Source organism: Oncorhynchus gorbuscha, unplaced genomic scaffold (genome assembly GCF_021184085.1).
Source record: "Oncorhynchus gorbuscha isolate QuinsamMale2020 ecotype Even-year unplaced genomic scaffold, OgorEven_v1.0 Un_scaffold_1157, whole genome shotgun sequence".
In the NCBI taxonomy this organism is placed as follows: Eukaryota; Metazoa; Chordata; class Actinopteri; order Salmoniformes; family Salmonidae; genus Oncorhynchus; species Oncorhynchus gorbuscha.
This window is the reverse complement of record NW_025746023.1, coordinates 179,227-195,758: the sequence shown is the minus strand read 5'-3', so window position 1 is coordinate 195,758 and position 16,532 is coordinate 179,227. Positions and strand designations below refer to the sequence as shown.

General features: G+C 41.8%; 2 protein-coding genes across 2 annotated transcripts; one reads left to right on the top strand and one right to left on the bottom strand.

Annotated features, from left to right (window-relative positions):
- Positions 1-2,300: 2,300 nt before the first annotated feature.
- LOC124021674 (cytochrome b-245 heavy chain-like) lies at positions 2,301-12,374 on the top strand. The gene is given in 14 exon segments (XM_046336782.1): positions 2,301-2,451; positions 2,548-2,640; positions 3,231-3,341; positions 3,446-3,530; positions 3,657-3,805; positions 7,056-7,237; positions 7,462-7,594; positions 7,688-7,780; positions 8,009-8,141; positions 8,144-8,261; positions 8,662-8,824; positions 9,289-9,435; positions 9,877-10,001; positions 10,158-12,374. Coding segments are annotated over 14 exon segments (1,695 nt in total). The 5' UTR covers positions 2,301-2,406; the 3' UTR covers positions 10,276-12,374.
- On the bottom strand, positions 11,241-14,736 carry LOC124021675 (dynein light chain Tctex-type 3-like). The gene is made up of 5 exons (XM_046336783.1): positions 14,577-14,736; positions 14,175-14,216; positions 13,592-13,715; positions 13,336-13,413; positions 11,241-12,866 (listed from the first exon to the last, which is right to left on the bottom strand). Exons 1-5 carry the CDS (start codon positions 14,598-14,600, stop codon positions 12,790-12,792), a joined length of 345 nt encoding a protein of 114 aa, XP_046192739.1. The 5' UTR covers positions 14,601-14,736; the 3' UTR covers positions 11,241-12,789.
- Positions 14,737-16,532: the final 1,796 nt, after the last annotated feature.

Below are 16,532 nucleotides of genomic sequence, written 5' to 3'. Positions count from 1 at the left end.
GAGAAAAGAATGTATGGATGAGTATGAATGAGAAAAGAATGTATGGATGAGTATGAATGAGAAAAGAATGTATGGATGAGTATGAATGAGAAAAGAATGTATGGATGAGTATGAATGAGAAAAGAATGTATGGATGAGTATGAATGAGAAAAGAATGTATGGATGAGTATGAATATGAATGAAAAAGAATGTATGGATGAGTATGAATGAGAAAAGAATGTATGGATGAGTATGAATGAATGAAAAGAATGTATGGATGAGTATGAATGAGAAAAGAATGTATGGATGAGTATGAATGAGAAAAGAATGTATGGATGAGAAAAGAATGTATGAATATGAATGAAAAAGAATGTATGGATGAGTATGAATGAGAAAAGAATGTATGGATGAGTATGAATGAGAAAAGAATGTATGGATGAGTATGAATGAGAAAAGAATGTATGGATGAGTATGAATGAGAAAAGAGTTCATGGATTTCAGAGACTGTGGTCATTTGTAACGAAGTGAGCTGAGAGTCAGGAAGCAAGTTGAGGGAGTGAGTGTTTTAATAACTAAACACAACATAATACAAAACAAGAACAACGCACAGACATGAAACAAACAGAAACCATAACGCCTGGGGAAGGAACCAAAAGGAGTGACATATTGGGAAGGTAATCAGAGAAGTGACGGAGTCCAGGGGAGTCTGATGACACGCAGGTGCGCATAACGATGGTGACAGGTGCGCGTCATACCGAGCGACCTGGTGACCCAGAGGCCGGAGAAGGAGCACACATGACATCATTGAATGCATTTTGTGTGAAAGCAATGAAAAATGATTCACAGTTTGGTCCACATACATTTCTGTTTCGCTGACTGTGTGAAAAGTTTTGACAATGCATGATAGCAATTGAAATGTTTTTTATTTGGGGAGGACCGGCTCGTGGTAATGGCTGGAGTGGAATCGGTGGAATAATATCAAATACATCAAACAAACCAGGTGTTTGATTCCATTCCATTTGCTCTGATGCCATGCTATCGCTATGGCAGACTAGTATAAGAATACAGTCAGGTAACAGCTCATAGAAGTAGGGTTACTGTAAATGAGTCTAATGACTGTCTGTTAAGTGACTCACAGTGTGACTGGCTCCATCTATATTGAGGTTTCAAAGGCAAAGAGATGATGAGGAATGATTTTCTGTCCGTCCTCCCTTTCCCTTTCATCAATCTGTAGAATCACATTAAGTCAATATACTATATCTTACTAGGTAGGACACCCGCAGTAGACAATTCTACAGGGGTTTTGCTGAGATAGGTATCAATTCACAGACATTGGATGATCTAATTTTGCATCAGTTATTCACACTTTTAAATTGTGAAATGAATTAGGTCTACTTTGACCATTCCTTTTTAACGTCTTGTCCAAATGAATCGAGAACATGCACTTCTAAGAGTAGGATAAGTCCATTGAAATACTGATGTGGTATAGCGACCTCTTGTGGTCATACGGGGCTCTCAAAGGGTTGTTGTCTGCTTGAGTTAGATCAACGTCTCACCAATTGTGGCCTACTTCTGTGGAATACTTCATATTTCATGATATTTTCACTTAGTCTGACTGAAAAAGCAATACAATTAAACTAGTTAAGCATAATGACTAGACATCATTATCTGATATAGGTTTAGTTTTGTCTTTCATATTTTATATATTTACATACATTACATACACATTTAAATATATACTTGTTTTTTTTTAATGAAAAACTACATACAAGTTGATTAGAGATTTCACTTCTCCTGTGGAAATCATTCACTTCTGCTGCATAAAAGTCACTGTGTCGCCATGGAGAGATGACTTCCTTTTGGAAGAGAAAGCGGTCCAGCCGATGATCAAATAAAGAAAGAAAAGACTGTCATGGTGCAATACCTTGGGATGACAAAAGAGGTTGCTACATGTACTTCCCTAATGAAATAGCATGCAGTATGGGTGCATCTCATACTGAAGTGGCTTCCTTTCCTTTCCTCCTTTCCTTCATCCCTACTAGGCACACACTGGTTGAATCAATGCTGTTTCCATGTCATTTCAATGAACCAAAGTGGAATAAATGTTGAATTGACGTCTGTGCCCAGTGGGTCTGCACATATGTCGTTGGATAGAGTTGGACAGGTTAAAGCAAATACCTGATGAAGTTAATCACCATGTTGCTTTCACCTTTGCTTTATTTTCAGATCAGTGCAGATGAGGAAGTTGAGAAGAAAAGAGGAAGCAGCATTAGACTATTGAGATGCACCCTCACTCACAGGGGTAGTGGTGGAAACCACATGTCCTGGTCTCTAGTCTATATAACTCAGCACATCACTGTCCCCCTTCCACTTTTCACTCTCTGTCTCTCTCTCTCACACACACACACACTCAATCATCATTTCACCATGGGCAACTTTGCTGCCAACGAGGGACTTTCGGTCTTTGTCATTGTAAGTCTGTCAAATTAAATTCTATAATTACTCCACATTTCTGTTTTGCGGTGTAATGTGCTACTGATCTAACCAGGTGAATTGGGTCTGTTTTAGCTGGTATGGCTGGGAATCAACGCTTACCTGTTTGTCCAGTTCTACATGAACTTCCTGACTGAGAGATGGTTCTACACACGGGTCCTTCTTGGGGTAAGTTTGAGAACCAAAGTCCTTAGATCAGTTTAAGATTTCATACTCTGCTCTTAGTGTATTAGACATCTTGGCAACCCAGAACCAAATATGGAGTGCTGGCCTCTGGCCAACTGTTGTCATCTGTCAGCAGGGTCTTCTGTATTACATATTTAACATGTAGACCTTTATCCTTGTTTGATTTTATATTTACATGTATATTGTACAGTTAGTAGGTCATTCATATTGAATATATGTAGTCCATATTATGTCTAACCCCTCTTGTCTGACAGAGATTGAAACAAAAGAGGAATCACGAGTTGATGTGATACCTTTACTCTGTGGTTACAGCTGTGTGTATGACTGACTACGTGTTCCTCACAGGAAGCCCAGGTGGCTAAACTAAAAGTAGCAATGACCAGAAGTGAAACTGAGTCTGCACTTTACTCTACGCTCCTCTCACTCCTGCTCCGTCCCTGAGGGCCCCTTTCAATTGAAACCAGTAACCAGAAGTTTAAAAAACAGATTCAAACTGTAAAAAATGGTGTTGTTCGACTAATTATTCCCAGTTCCTCTCCCTCTCTATCTAACCCTACTATCACTCCCCTCAGGATGCCCTCTCCTGGGCCAGGGCTCCTGCAGCCTGTCTCAACTTTAACTGTATGCTTATTCTGCTGCCAGTCTGCCGGAACCTTCTGTCCTTCCTGCGCGGCTCCATTCAGGTAACACAGACACACCCCGACCCTATTTCATTCAAATGTGTATGGGTAGTCATCTATAAATAATAGCTGTATCACGTTTTTTCAAACTTTTCCTACACGTTCAGTGTTGCAGTCGCACAGCTGCTCGACAACTGGACAGAAACATCACCTTTCACAAGCTGGTAGCTTACATGATAGCATTTCACACAGGTACCCTACTCACTCACTTAGTTTGCTTTACATTTGCCTTTGATCGCCTTCATTCTTCTTCATTGTTCATCAAACAGATGTCTCTGTACAGATTGTAATCTTTACTTTGCCTTTGTCCTTGCCTAGCGGTCCACATCATCGCCCACCTGTTTAACTTTGAGTGGTTCATGGGAGCCCAGCTGTACAGGAACAGCAGCTCTCTGCCCTTTGTGCTGTCCCAGATTGGCACCGGAGACAATGCCTCCTACCTAAACCCCATCAGGACTGACCAGACCGTGAGTATTATATTAGCTACAGATTTTCATTGTTCATTATGTCTATGACTACCTAGGACACTGTGTTCATTATGTCTATGACTACCTAGGACACTGTGTTCATTATGTTTATAACTGCCTAGGACACTGTGTTCATTATGTTTACAAATGCCTAGGACACTGTGTTCATTATGTCTATGACTACCTAGGACACTGTGTTCATTATGTCTATGACTGCCTAGGACACTGTGTTCATTATGTTTATAACTGCCTAGGACACTGTGTTCATTATGTTTATAACTGCCTAGGACACTGTGTTCATTATGTTTATGACTGCCTAGGACACTGTGTTCATTATGTCTATGACTGCCTAGGACACTGTGTTCATTATGTCTATGACTGCCTAGGACACTGTGTTCATTATGTTTATAACTGCCTAGGACACTGTGTTCATTATGTCTATGACTACCTAGGACACTGTGTTCATTATGTTTATAACTGCCTAGGACACTGTGTTCATTATGTTTATGACTGCCTAGGACACTGTGTTCATTATGTCTATGACTACCTAGGACACTGTGTTCATTATGTTTATAACTGCCTAGGACACTGTGTTCATTATGTCTATGACTGCCTAGGACACTGTGTTCATTATGTTTATGACTGCCTAGGACACTGTGTTCATTATGTTTACAAATGCCTAGGACACTGTGTTCATTATGTTTACAAATGCCTAGGACACTGTGTTCATTATGTTTACAAATGCCTAGGACACTGTGTTCATTATGTTTACAAATGCCTAGGACACTGTGTTCATTATGTCTATGACTGCCTAGGACACTGTGTTCATTATGTCTATGACTGCCTAGGACACTGTGTTCATTATGTTTACAAATGCCTAGGACACTGTGTTCATTACGTTTACAAATGCCTAGGACACTGTGTTCATTATGTTTACAAATGCCTAGGACACTGTGTTCATTATGTCTATGACTGCCTAGGACACTGTGTTCATTATGTCTATGACTACCTAGGACACTGTGTTCATTATGTCTATGACTACCTAGGACACTGTGTTCATTACGTTTATAACTGCCTAGGACACTGTGTTCATTATGTTTATGACTGCCTAGGACACTGTGTTCATTAAGTCTATGACTACCTAGGACACTGTGTTCATTATGTCTATGACTGCCTAGGACACTGTGTTCATTATGTCTATGACTACCTAGGACACTGTGTTCATTATGTCTATGACTACCTAGGACACTGTGTTCATTATGTCTATGACTGCCTAGGACACTGTGTTCATTATGTCTATGACTACCTAGGACACTGTGTTCATTATGTTTATGACTGCCTAGGACACTGTGTTCATTATGTTTATGACTGCCTAGGACACTGTGTTCATTATGTCTATGACTGCCTAGGACACTGTGTTCATTATGTCTATGACTGCCTAGGACACTGTGTTCATTATGTTTATAACTGCCTAGGACACTGTGTTCATTATGTCTATGACTACCTAGGACACTGTGTTCATTATGTTTATAACTGCCTAGGACACTGTGTTCATTATGTTTATGACTGCCTAGGACACTGTGTTCATTATGTCTATGACTACCTAGGACACTGTGTTCATTATGTTTATAACTGCCTAGGACACTGTGTTCATTATGTCTATGACTGCCTAGGACACTGTGTTCATTATGTTTATGACTGCCTAGGACACTGTGTTCATTATGTTTACAAATGCCTAGGACACTGTGTTCATTATGTTTACAAATGCCTAGGACACTGTGTTCATTATGTTTACAAATGCCTAGGACACTGTGTTCATTATGTTTACAAATGCCTAGGACACTGTGTTCATTATGTCTATGACTGCCTAGGACACTGTGTTCATTATGTCTATGACTGCCTAGGACACTGTGTTCATTATGTTTACAAATGCCTAGGACACTGTGTTCATTATGTTTACAAATGCCTAGGACACTGTGTTCATTATGTTTACAAATGCCTAGGACACTGTGTTCATTATGTCTATGACTGCCTAGGACACTGTGTTCATTATGTCTATGACTACCTAGGACACTGTGTTCATTATGTCTATGACTACCTAGGACACTGTGTTCATTACGTTTATAACTGCCTAGGACACTGTGTTCATTATGTTTATGACTGCCTAGGACACTGTGTTCATTAAGTCTATGACTACCTAGGACACTGTGTTCATTATGTCTATGACTGCCTAGGACACTGTGTTCATTATGTCTATGACTACCTAGGACACTGTGTTCATTATGTCTATGACTACCTAGGACACTGTGTTCATTATGTCTATGACTGCCTAGGACACTGTGTTCATTATGTCTATGACTACCTAGGACACTGTGTTCATTATGTTTATGACTGCCTAGGACACTGTGTTCATTATGTTTATGACTGCCTAGGACACTGTGTTCATTATGTCTATGACTGCCTAGGACACTGTGTTCATTATGTTTATGACTGCCTAGGACACTGTGTTCATTATGTTTATAACTGCCTAGGACACTGTGTTCATTATGTTTATGACTGCCTAGGACACTGTGTTCATTATGTTTATGACTGCCTAGGACACTGTGTTCATTATGTTTATGACTGCCTAGGACACTGTGTTCATTATGTTTATAACTGCCTAGGACACTGTGTTCATTAAGTTTATGACTGCCTAGGACACTGTGTTCATTAAGTTTATGACTGCCTAGGACACTGTGTTCATTAAGTTTATGACTGCCTAGGACATGTTCTAATGTCTTATGTAGTGCTATAAAGGCTTTAGGAATGCATAACGTGTTACAGAGTATTCTGTATTTAATGTAGCTATGTCAAGAGGTCAGTTCTGACCAAGGACAGAATGTTGACAATTGATAGCAGATTATGACAGAGAGGAATCCCCCAGCATAGAAATAGAATCAATAGAATGATAATGTATTTCTATGTTCCTCAGCCCATAACACACTATGACTCCTTCATTACTCATTGTCTGCCTCCTCTGAACAGAGAAATATAATATATGAATAAAACAGATCGTAAAATGATCAGCAAATGTCCCACTTTTTGTAATATTAAAGCAAGTTCATTTTGCTAAGTCAGAAGGAAGCATTTCTGAACATTACCGACTTCCCTAAATAGGTTGAGCAGATAGTCCCAAACACAGCCTCCACACTCCCACCGAGGCAACAACATGACTGCATTACTCTGAAATCCCCTTCTCTGATTGGGTCAGAACCCAACCATAGTGATGTTCACTACCATCGCGGGGTTAACGGGCGTGGTCATCACCTTGGCCCTCATCCTCATCATTACATCATCCATGGAGGTCATCCGCAGGTCATACTTCGAGGTTTTCTGGTACACCCATCACCTCTTCATCATCTTCTTCATCGGACTCGTCTTCCACGGCTTCGGGTGAGTCAGTTAAAACTCACAAAAATGTGTGCACATTCATTGTTTCTCCATAATACCCCGTTTGAGCCAGTTGAACATTTCCTACAGAGACATATCATATTATTAGCCTCATTTTAAGATATTAAAAGGTTTCATACATGCTTATAACAAGTAATAAAACTATTATAACGGCAGGTAAAGCCCTGCCGTTTTATTTTAAATCTCTCTGAAACGGTTTTCCACAGGCGAATTGTCCGAGGGCAGACCGCTACAAGTCTCCTGGAGAACAAGCCATTGCAGTGTGCAGATCAGTTTGAGTCATGGGGAATGAACGGGACCTTCTGCCCTAAGCCAGAGTTTGCTGGGAACCCTCCTATGGTGAACTTTGACAGCTCAGTTTTTTTTTTACATGACTTAAGTGTGCTGCTTCTCTTTTGTAAAGAACATTTTCTCTGTCGGTTTCCTCTTCAGACATGGAAGTGGGTGGTGGGGCCTATGATCTTGTATGTGTGTGAGAGACTGGTCCGATTCTACCGCTCCCAACAGAAGGTGGTCATCACCAAGGTCAGTACTGTCCTTCAAGCCAGCTTGTACACTCCCAAAAGGCAATTTCTCTAACGGACAATTTCTTTTAGATTTAAAGCCAGCGTGATTGAGACAGTCGTCCTTGTTAGAAGACAGCCTTGGCCAAGAACCAGAATCATTTACTATGCAGTTCACGTCTACTCATCCAACAGTTAGTTGTCTCTTTTGTCCTCCATCTTGTTTTTCTTCCATCCTTCTCCTCTCCAGGTGGTGATGCACCCGTCCAAGACCCTGGAGCTCCAGATGAAGAGGAAGGGCTTCAGCATGGAGGTGGGCCAGTACGTCTTCATGCAGTGTCCCTGCGTCTCCCAGCTGGAGTGGCATCCCTTCACCCTCACCTCCGCCCCGAGGAGGATCACTTCAGCGTCCACATCCGTATCGTGGGCGACTGGACCCAGGGCCTGTACGAGGCCTGCGGGGGGGACAAGAACGAGACCCAGGAGGCATGGAAACTGCCCAAGTACGTGCTTGAATGCAGAGCTAACATTTTCTACGACCACGTCCCCTTAACTAATCTTCGGTTAAATATCCATTAGGTTGAATGTCAATGAGGTTTTTGTACTGCTATTTCTGCACTTCATGTCCCTACTTGACATCATAGTGTAGTTAGTGGGCTGTCATTTAGTACGTGACCATGGGGTAGTAGTGTTTTCTTTGTACTGTGAAATAACGGTGAGGGGAAGTGCCACAAGAGAGGAAACATGGTTTTCAGCAGTAGTACATTTCAATAATCACAACATTGTGTAAGTGTTTAACCAGAAAGTATCCAGTATATTAGATCCTGTCATGTTTTTACCATATAAATGTAATTAGAAGACTATTAAACTGTCATATGACTGTAACTCTCTCCCTGGATGCAGAATGGCGATAGATGGCCCGTTTGGTACGGCCAGTGAGGACGTGTTCGGCTATGAGGTGGTCATGCTGGTGGGTGCTGGCATCGGGGTCACCCCCTTCGCCTCCGTCCTCAAGTCAGTGTGGTACAAACACATCCAGGAGAACCAGAACGTCTTCACCAAGAAGGTGAGAGAGGAGCTCTGTCTGTCTGGTTTATTGTCTTTCTAAATAGCAGTGTAGGGTACTTCCCCATTTCATTCCACCAATGTTTCAACTAAAATGTTCTTCATTGCATTGTGATTTGCTTTTCTATTTCATTTCATGAAGTGGGGGAAAATCTCACTGCTATGAGTGCAATGTTAATTTATTTCAACGTTGACATCGTTCTTTTAGGCTGCTCTTTACTTCATGTTATATGTCCAATTTGTAATTCAAAATTCAAAAGGGCACTCGCACATCTGAGCTATCTTTGTTGCAGGTGCACGGTAACAGTTGAATAAGATGAGGAAAAAGGAGAAACCCGCACACTGCTCTTGATAGTATCACTGCTCTTTATTAAGCTTCACGCTGCGGCCTCAAGGCCTTCGTCAGAGCTTTGTTTTGTCCAATATGTGAAACGGACAATCTTTCTTCCATCTCCTCGATACCAGATCTACTTCTATTGGCTGTGTCCTGAGACCCAGGCGTTTGAGTGGTTTGCTGACCTGCTGCAGTCTCTGGAGGGACAGATGACAGAGAAAGGCATGGTGGACTTCCTCAGCTACAACATCTACCTGACCCGCTGGAAAGAGACCGAGGTCAGCACACCACACTTTTCAGCAGGGGCGCAACTATATATCCAGTCGGACAAAACACTCCAACCAGCCTACCCGACCGCTCGGAGATGTCCGCATGGTCCTAAAGCACACCTGCGCAACATTTTGTATCACATTCCAATGATAAAACTGTGTGGACAAAAATCAAATTTCAGAATGTGGTCCTCCCCCCGTCCCCAGAGAAAGTTGTGCCCCTGCTTTTCAGAGTAATACTGAAGAGAACTAACATTTTCTTAAACTCAAAAGACACACCGATGTACAGATACACAGCACAAACACACACATATTTATGTTGTATGTACAAGGATGAAAGCTAAAAAATCTGCGTTGTCTCAAACTGAATAACTATTGCCCATAGATGAGTGGGACAATGCATAATCACAAAATGAATCTCAAAAAGTGTATTTTTTATTTTTACAAAAGGCTGCTCACTTCAGAGTTCACCATGAGGCAGAGAATGACCCTATCACAGGGCTGAAGCAGAAGACTCTGTATGGGAAACCTAACTGGGACAATGAGTTTACTACTATTGGGACAAAGCATCCAGAGTGAGTGCCTTTCAGCCTCTTCTAATCCAAATGACAGCCAACAGAAATGGCATATTCCAGAGAGACACATGAGTTAGATGTACTTAGATTGTAAAATGTGTTACATGTATAGTTCACAACTTGTGGACTATTCGTAATTAATGTGTGTGTGTCCAGGAAAAAAGTAGGAGTGTTCCTGTGCGGTCCCACCCAGCTGGCTGACGTCTTGGAGAAGCAGTGCCTGTCTCACTCGGAGGCTGGTGTCAAGTTCATCTTCAACAAGGAAAACTTCTGAGACCCCAACACCCCTCCATGAGTACCAATTATTCCTACTTTATCAAAGTTAGCTTTCAATATTGCCCAGACCCAGAGTGTCCTCTGGCTTGTAAGCTGTTTCACATTCCTAAACTGTTGTGTTGTTATCCCCAACATAAACAATCAATGGATTTTATATGGATTCTTTGGGTGAATCAAGTTTTTTTTTTAAACTTAAGTGCCCTTATCTCACACAAGTTTATCAGATCATAGCAACAAAAAATGGAAGTAAACTTCACTGTTCTAATGATCATGACCTTCCACACCCCTCCTCAGTGACATTTCACAATGGGTTTCTTGCACAAATCTGTGAAGAAATGACCAAACCTACCCGCATTTACCACAGAGACTAGAACGTTATTCTTGTTCTGCAATACAACATGCAAACACAGAAACTTTAGTGTAAAAACTCTCTAGTTCCACTTCCTCCTGTTTCTGGTGTTGTATTTACAAGTTTGTATAAGCAAAATAATATGCATAAAGCTTACTTCATTTAAAATAATATTTTCTTTTCACTGCACCAGGGATAGTCTACCAGACATTTAGCCTTTGCAGCTTTCTTCAGTGTGTAGGTACAGCAAACGTTTGTCTAAAATGAAAATGAGCAGCAACAAAAAGCTGTTTGGGATGTGATATTCTAGTTATCCCAGCTGCAACTTCTCCTGCTGGACTCAATAGCAGCTGAGAGTTTCTGTAGGCTGGCCAAGTGAGTGATACATTTCAGCGACCAGTGAGCACACTGAGACATGTCAGTCCTATGTGTGTACGTGTGGGAGTTCAGCGTCTCTTTTTACTGAGGTCACAGTCAAATAAACCTAAAGTGCTGGTGAGGAAAAGTCTTGCAGCGTGTAAACTGCATAAAGTATTGTGATAACGCTTGGCTAGAGTTGTTCTGCATGGTGTTGTATTTGTGCTGCTTGATAAGTTACACACAGACATCATAAAAAGGTTTCATTTGAACGTTTAATGACATTCAGCTATGGGTCCTACAGTCTATTGATGGCACCTTCCACCCCACAAAATTACAGGCATATTACTGTTTCTATGGAACTTGTTTTATTCTTCATTTGTATAAACAATGATTGCAACTTGAAATCGTGTCTGTATACAATATCCTGTGATCGGTTTACATAGCATTTCCTAAAGCAAGTTCATCTGATCTGTGATGTAAAATAATGTACATAATAAAGACACTGCTTTTCCTCACCCTATATCAAGGAAGTGGGACAACAGGACAAATAAGCATCCACCAAAATGATGATTTATTCATTATAAGTAAAGCCAACATTATAGTTGGAACATTGGTATCGTAAGGTAGCAGCTTTGAAGACAAGCTGTCATAATAGGAGGATTTCAACTGATGCATTTAAAGTCAATGGATAAAGTGTCTTCAGGGTAGACAGCATTTCAGCCCATCCAGAGCATTTCAATAGATGCATTAAATAGGTCAATGGAACGCAGACCGTGGGGATTGAAGGACGCAGGATTGGCTCAATGGAACGCAGACCGTGGGGATTGAAGGACACAGGATTGGCTCAATGGAACGCAGACCGTGGGGATTGAAGGACGCAGGATTGGCTCAATGGAACGCAGACCGTGGGGATTGAAGGACACAGGATTGGCTCAATGGAACGCAGACCGTGGGGATTGAAGGACACAGGATTGGCTCAATGGAACGCAGACCGTGGGGATTGAAGGACGCAGGATTGGCTCACATTCAACAAATCTGATCTAACAAAGTAGATCTTTGTCAAATCCATCATGATCGATGTATTGTAACGGGCCCACAATGTGGTTACTAAAGTTCGATTTGGATAGATTTGGCTGTTTTCACTGCATAACATTTAGAAGTTGTCCCTTTTCAGGTTGAGAAGAAGTGACCGCTAAATGCTAACTCCCATTCCTATAAGCTGGTAGCATAGCTAGCATTCAGAAATCAGTGGTGGTCGTCAGTCCGTTTTTCTTCTTCTAGTATTACATTGTTTTTGATTATTGCATTGTTGGGTTTTGAGTTTGCAATAAAGGCATTTCACTGTACTTGTGCATGTGACATTAAAAATGTGACTCTTGATGACCTGATCATGTCTTGTCAAATGGTGGTCCTTCTGTAGCTCAGTTGGTAGAGCATGGCGCTTGTAACGCCAGGGTAGTGGGTTCGATCCCCGAGACCACCCATACGTAGAATGTATGCACACATGACTGTAAGTCGCTTTGGATAAAAGCGTCTGCTAAATGGCATATATTATTATTATATTATAAATATACAAATAACCACATTTTTCTGGAGGGCAATTAGGAGAGTCGGGATCTTTCCTACACGCATTTCCATTGTTTTGGTCGAGTTCCATTGACCCCTTTATCACATCTATAGCCGTATCGCTGCTTGTCCCATTCAGCATAGAACGTACAGTGAGCTACTGATTACTGAATAGCTCCCCTTCAGGATGGGTGAAGCATTGCACCTTCTATAAGCAGTATCAGGGTTGGTCCTGGTCTAGGGGGTTAAGGCCACAGCAAACACACTGACCACACAGTACATGGTGCGGTTCTCCCATTTCACTGTGCAGCTCCCTGAGAGAAAGGAACAGACAGTGCATGAGTCAGTTTGATAAGCAGTGTTTCCTAGGCAGCTGGGGAGGGCTGGTTTAGTGAAGAGACATGTGGTTCCCACCCCAAAGTGCCGCATGTCATGATGACACCTGTTTTGTTGAATGAAAGAAGATTTGAGATAGACAAGATGGCGACATACACATTGACGATTACTTCATGGAGTAAATGTTTTATTTTTTAATAACGGCGCATTTTCTAAATTAAAACACCACCTGCCACTGGACAGTTCATAATATACATGTTTGGCTGAATCAAGAATGAAGTATTGCCAACTTAAGGTCGTTTGAAAATTCTCTGTGCTACCAAACAGTACTTAACCTGTAACTCCCAGTAATCGATACCAAAAATCTTTGGTTAAATATCATTATCTGGTGTAAGATTTTGTAACTAGGAAACCCTTTGAACTGAGCAGTGGTGAATGTTATCTTACCATCAGTAACAGTGTCCCAGTAGCAGGAGTTAGCTGTGTGGAGACCAGCACCACTCTTCTGCATGACAGCACAGCTAACTGTAGAGAGAGGAACAGGTAGGGGTCAAATTATGATCATCGTTAACAAAATATCAGTAAGCAATTGTGTTTTTTTCCCACATATTTTTCACCATTGGCACCATACAATAAGTTTGCATGCTGGATTTACAGTAACATTAACAAGTCTGTGTTCAATAGGAGAAGAAGGCAGCCATACCAATGTACTTGTATGACTTAGTCTGTTTGACCAGCAGGGTGAGGGCTTGTTCCACAATCTGGGCTGTCCACTGGTTCACAGTGTCCTGTCTGTAGCTCTCTTCTCCAATGATACTCTGAATACACTGCAAGACAGACAGTTTGGACACACACACACACACACACACACACACACACACACACACACACACACACACACACACACACACACACACACACACACACACACACACACACACACACACACACACACACACACACACACACACACACTTGAGAAGGCTGGCCCCTTTAGGCATGTGGGGAGCATGGGACCTGATGTGAACAGTGCTGTATTCAGAGTAATATAATAATATAATATCAGTCACGTTTATAGTGGGGATATGAGTGTTTGTCTTGATTGAGTAACCAGGGGACAAACAGACTGCGAGACTGGATACTGTTTCACATGATACATCACTGTCAATTTACACTTAGTAATAGCTAGCTAAATCTATATTTCAGAATCCATCTTAAATATCCATATTCCCATTTGGTTATTCAAACGTATTGATGCTGAATCAATAGATAACGTTAGTTGTTACCTCTTTCACGGAGTTACTGGCCTCTTCAGAGTTGAAAGAGCCCTAGAAACAATGATGAGTCAGACTTGCACTGGCATCTCTTCAACTCATCACACCTTTCACTGCAGTTAGAATGGTCAAAACTCTAGGACTAAAATGCAGTAATATCAAGGTAGTTACGTAAATGCTGTAACGCAGAGATCGTCTAGGTAGTTTAAACAGTATCTAGCTAGTTGTCTTTTCCACTGTAATTGTATGGCCATTTGGCTAGCTAAGAAGATAACTCGGCTAGCTAACAGGCGTTGTTGTGCTAGCCAGTTAGCTAGCTAACAGGCGTTGTTGTGCTAGCCAGTTAGCTAGCTATCTACATTCTGGATTTCATACTCAAGAGACGAACGAAATAGTTGGTAACATATTCAGTACCTCTTCACTAGAAAATTCCTCCATCCTCGCCTTCTTAAAAGTGATAGAAATAGCTGCTTTTCCAGTGAAAATCTGCTTGATAAATGTTTGAGATTTCCTATTTGCCGTCACAGGTGGTTAACGAGTGGAGGGAAGCAGGTCACAGCCCCAAGAAATGACCTGAGGTTCTGTGAACACTGCCACCTAGCGGGCGAGCCTTAAAATAACACAGGATTAAAGAGGACGGCGCTTTCCAGCAATCTCGTTGGATTAATGTGAAAAATGATCAAAGCTTTCACATAAAGTTGTTTTACTAGTATCCAAATCATGAGATGATTGTCACACCAGAACCAAGTTCAAACGGTTTATGAGACGATGAAAATAACATATCAGAACACACACAAATGTCATATTTCCCTGAAAAACACACAATAAAGTTACATTTAAAGTGCAATTGTGCATTTGGGATATTTCAGTCAGCAATAAAGAGTATATCCTCACAGTTCATAACACACAACTACGTTATAAAAGCACAATCAAAACACACTTTGGTTAATTAAAGACATTTTTGCGCACGTTAAATACAAGTATACACATTTATAATACATGTTTCGTATATGGGAAGTATGGGAACGGAATGTCAATAAATAGGTCACTTTGTTAGAAGATCGCTAGTGTTCAAAGTGGAGTGGTTGTTTGTTGTGTACAGTCAATGTGCATCCTCTTCAAGGGTTTATTGGTTGTTGGTGCTGCCAGTCCAGTTCTCCAACACCCAATGAGTGGTGTCACAGTAGGGTGCAGGTGGTAGAGCGAGCACCTCTACCACCAGAGTCCGAGGGTGCTCTCAGAGGGGGCTGGGCACCACTAGCGCTGGTCTCTGATGGATCTCTGTTCTCCAGCCCTGCAGAGGGACCCTTGGCACTGGCAGGCAGCTCCCCCATGCCGGTGCCCTCTGCTGGGGCTTCCGCACTGTCCTCTGTCTGCTTGGCTTTGGAGGAGGACAGGCGTTTGAACAGCAACAGCTGAGAGCAGTAGAGAGGAGAGAACACAGTGAGATCTGACCTACTCAATCACTGACGATCACAGAGCTTTATGACGTGGTTTTCTGTTGTATAGCTTATGCCTCTTTGTTCCAATGACTTTCTGTTATACCTTTCTGTTGGTCCTTGGTTGGTTCTTGGGTTTCTCCTCTGTTGTTCGATTCTGCAGCTGAGTGCTGGATGCAGAGCTCTCCTCTGTCGGAGCCAAAGGGCTGGGCTGACCTGAGTCCTCTGCAACTATACACAACAGACACTTCATGATAATCCATCCACCCTTAGCACAGAAATAGTAAAGCATTAAACCACAGAAATAGTTTAAGACAAAGTTCACCTGTCTGTCAAGACATTTCAGAAAATCTCTTTTATGCTCACCGTCTGGGAGAGTTTCTTCTTTCACACCCTCTGGTCCCTAGAAAGAGGGAATTCTGTTTTAGAAGTTAACAAACATACAGGTCCTAGATCTGTAGATTAGGGTCATCGGTAGGGTAGCGTACTTGGAGGGGTTCTGCTGTGGACTGGCTCTGACCCTGTAATGATTGTCCCTCCATGTCCTCAGATTTCTCTTTCTCCTCTGCTTTGTTGTTCTCCTCTTCCTCCTCCTCTTCTTCTTCATCATTCTTATGTCCATCCCCCTCTTCAGCTCTTAAATCCTGCAAAAAGGGATAAGAGTGAGTGGGGCAGACTGGTTAAAACAAGCGATAGTAAGTTAGGTAACAGATACAACTTAGTCACAGGAGAGAAACTGCACACACACACACACACACACACACACACACACACACACACACACACACACACACACACACACACACACACACACACACACACACACACACACACACACACACACACACACACACACACACACACACACACACACACACACACACACACGAGGGAGAGTCGGCACTAAAGAGACGTGAGGAAGACTAGAGGT

What these genes read in the sequence shown, in the direction of transcription:
- LOC124021675 (XM_046336783.1), bottom strand. Translation starts at nt 14,600, where the DNA reads ATGGAGGAATTTTCTAGTGAAGAG. An exon ending in AGGAATTTTCTAGTGAAGAG is followed by an intron (nt 14,217 to 14,576) that starts GTACTGAATATG and finishes CATTGTTTCTAG; the next exon opens with GGCTCTTTCAACTCTGAAGA. An exon ending in CTGGGACACTGTTACTGATG is followed by an intron (nt 12,867 to 13,335) that starts GTAAGATAACAT and finishes CCTTTCTCTCAG; the next exon opens with GGAGCTGCACAGTGAAATGG.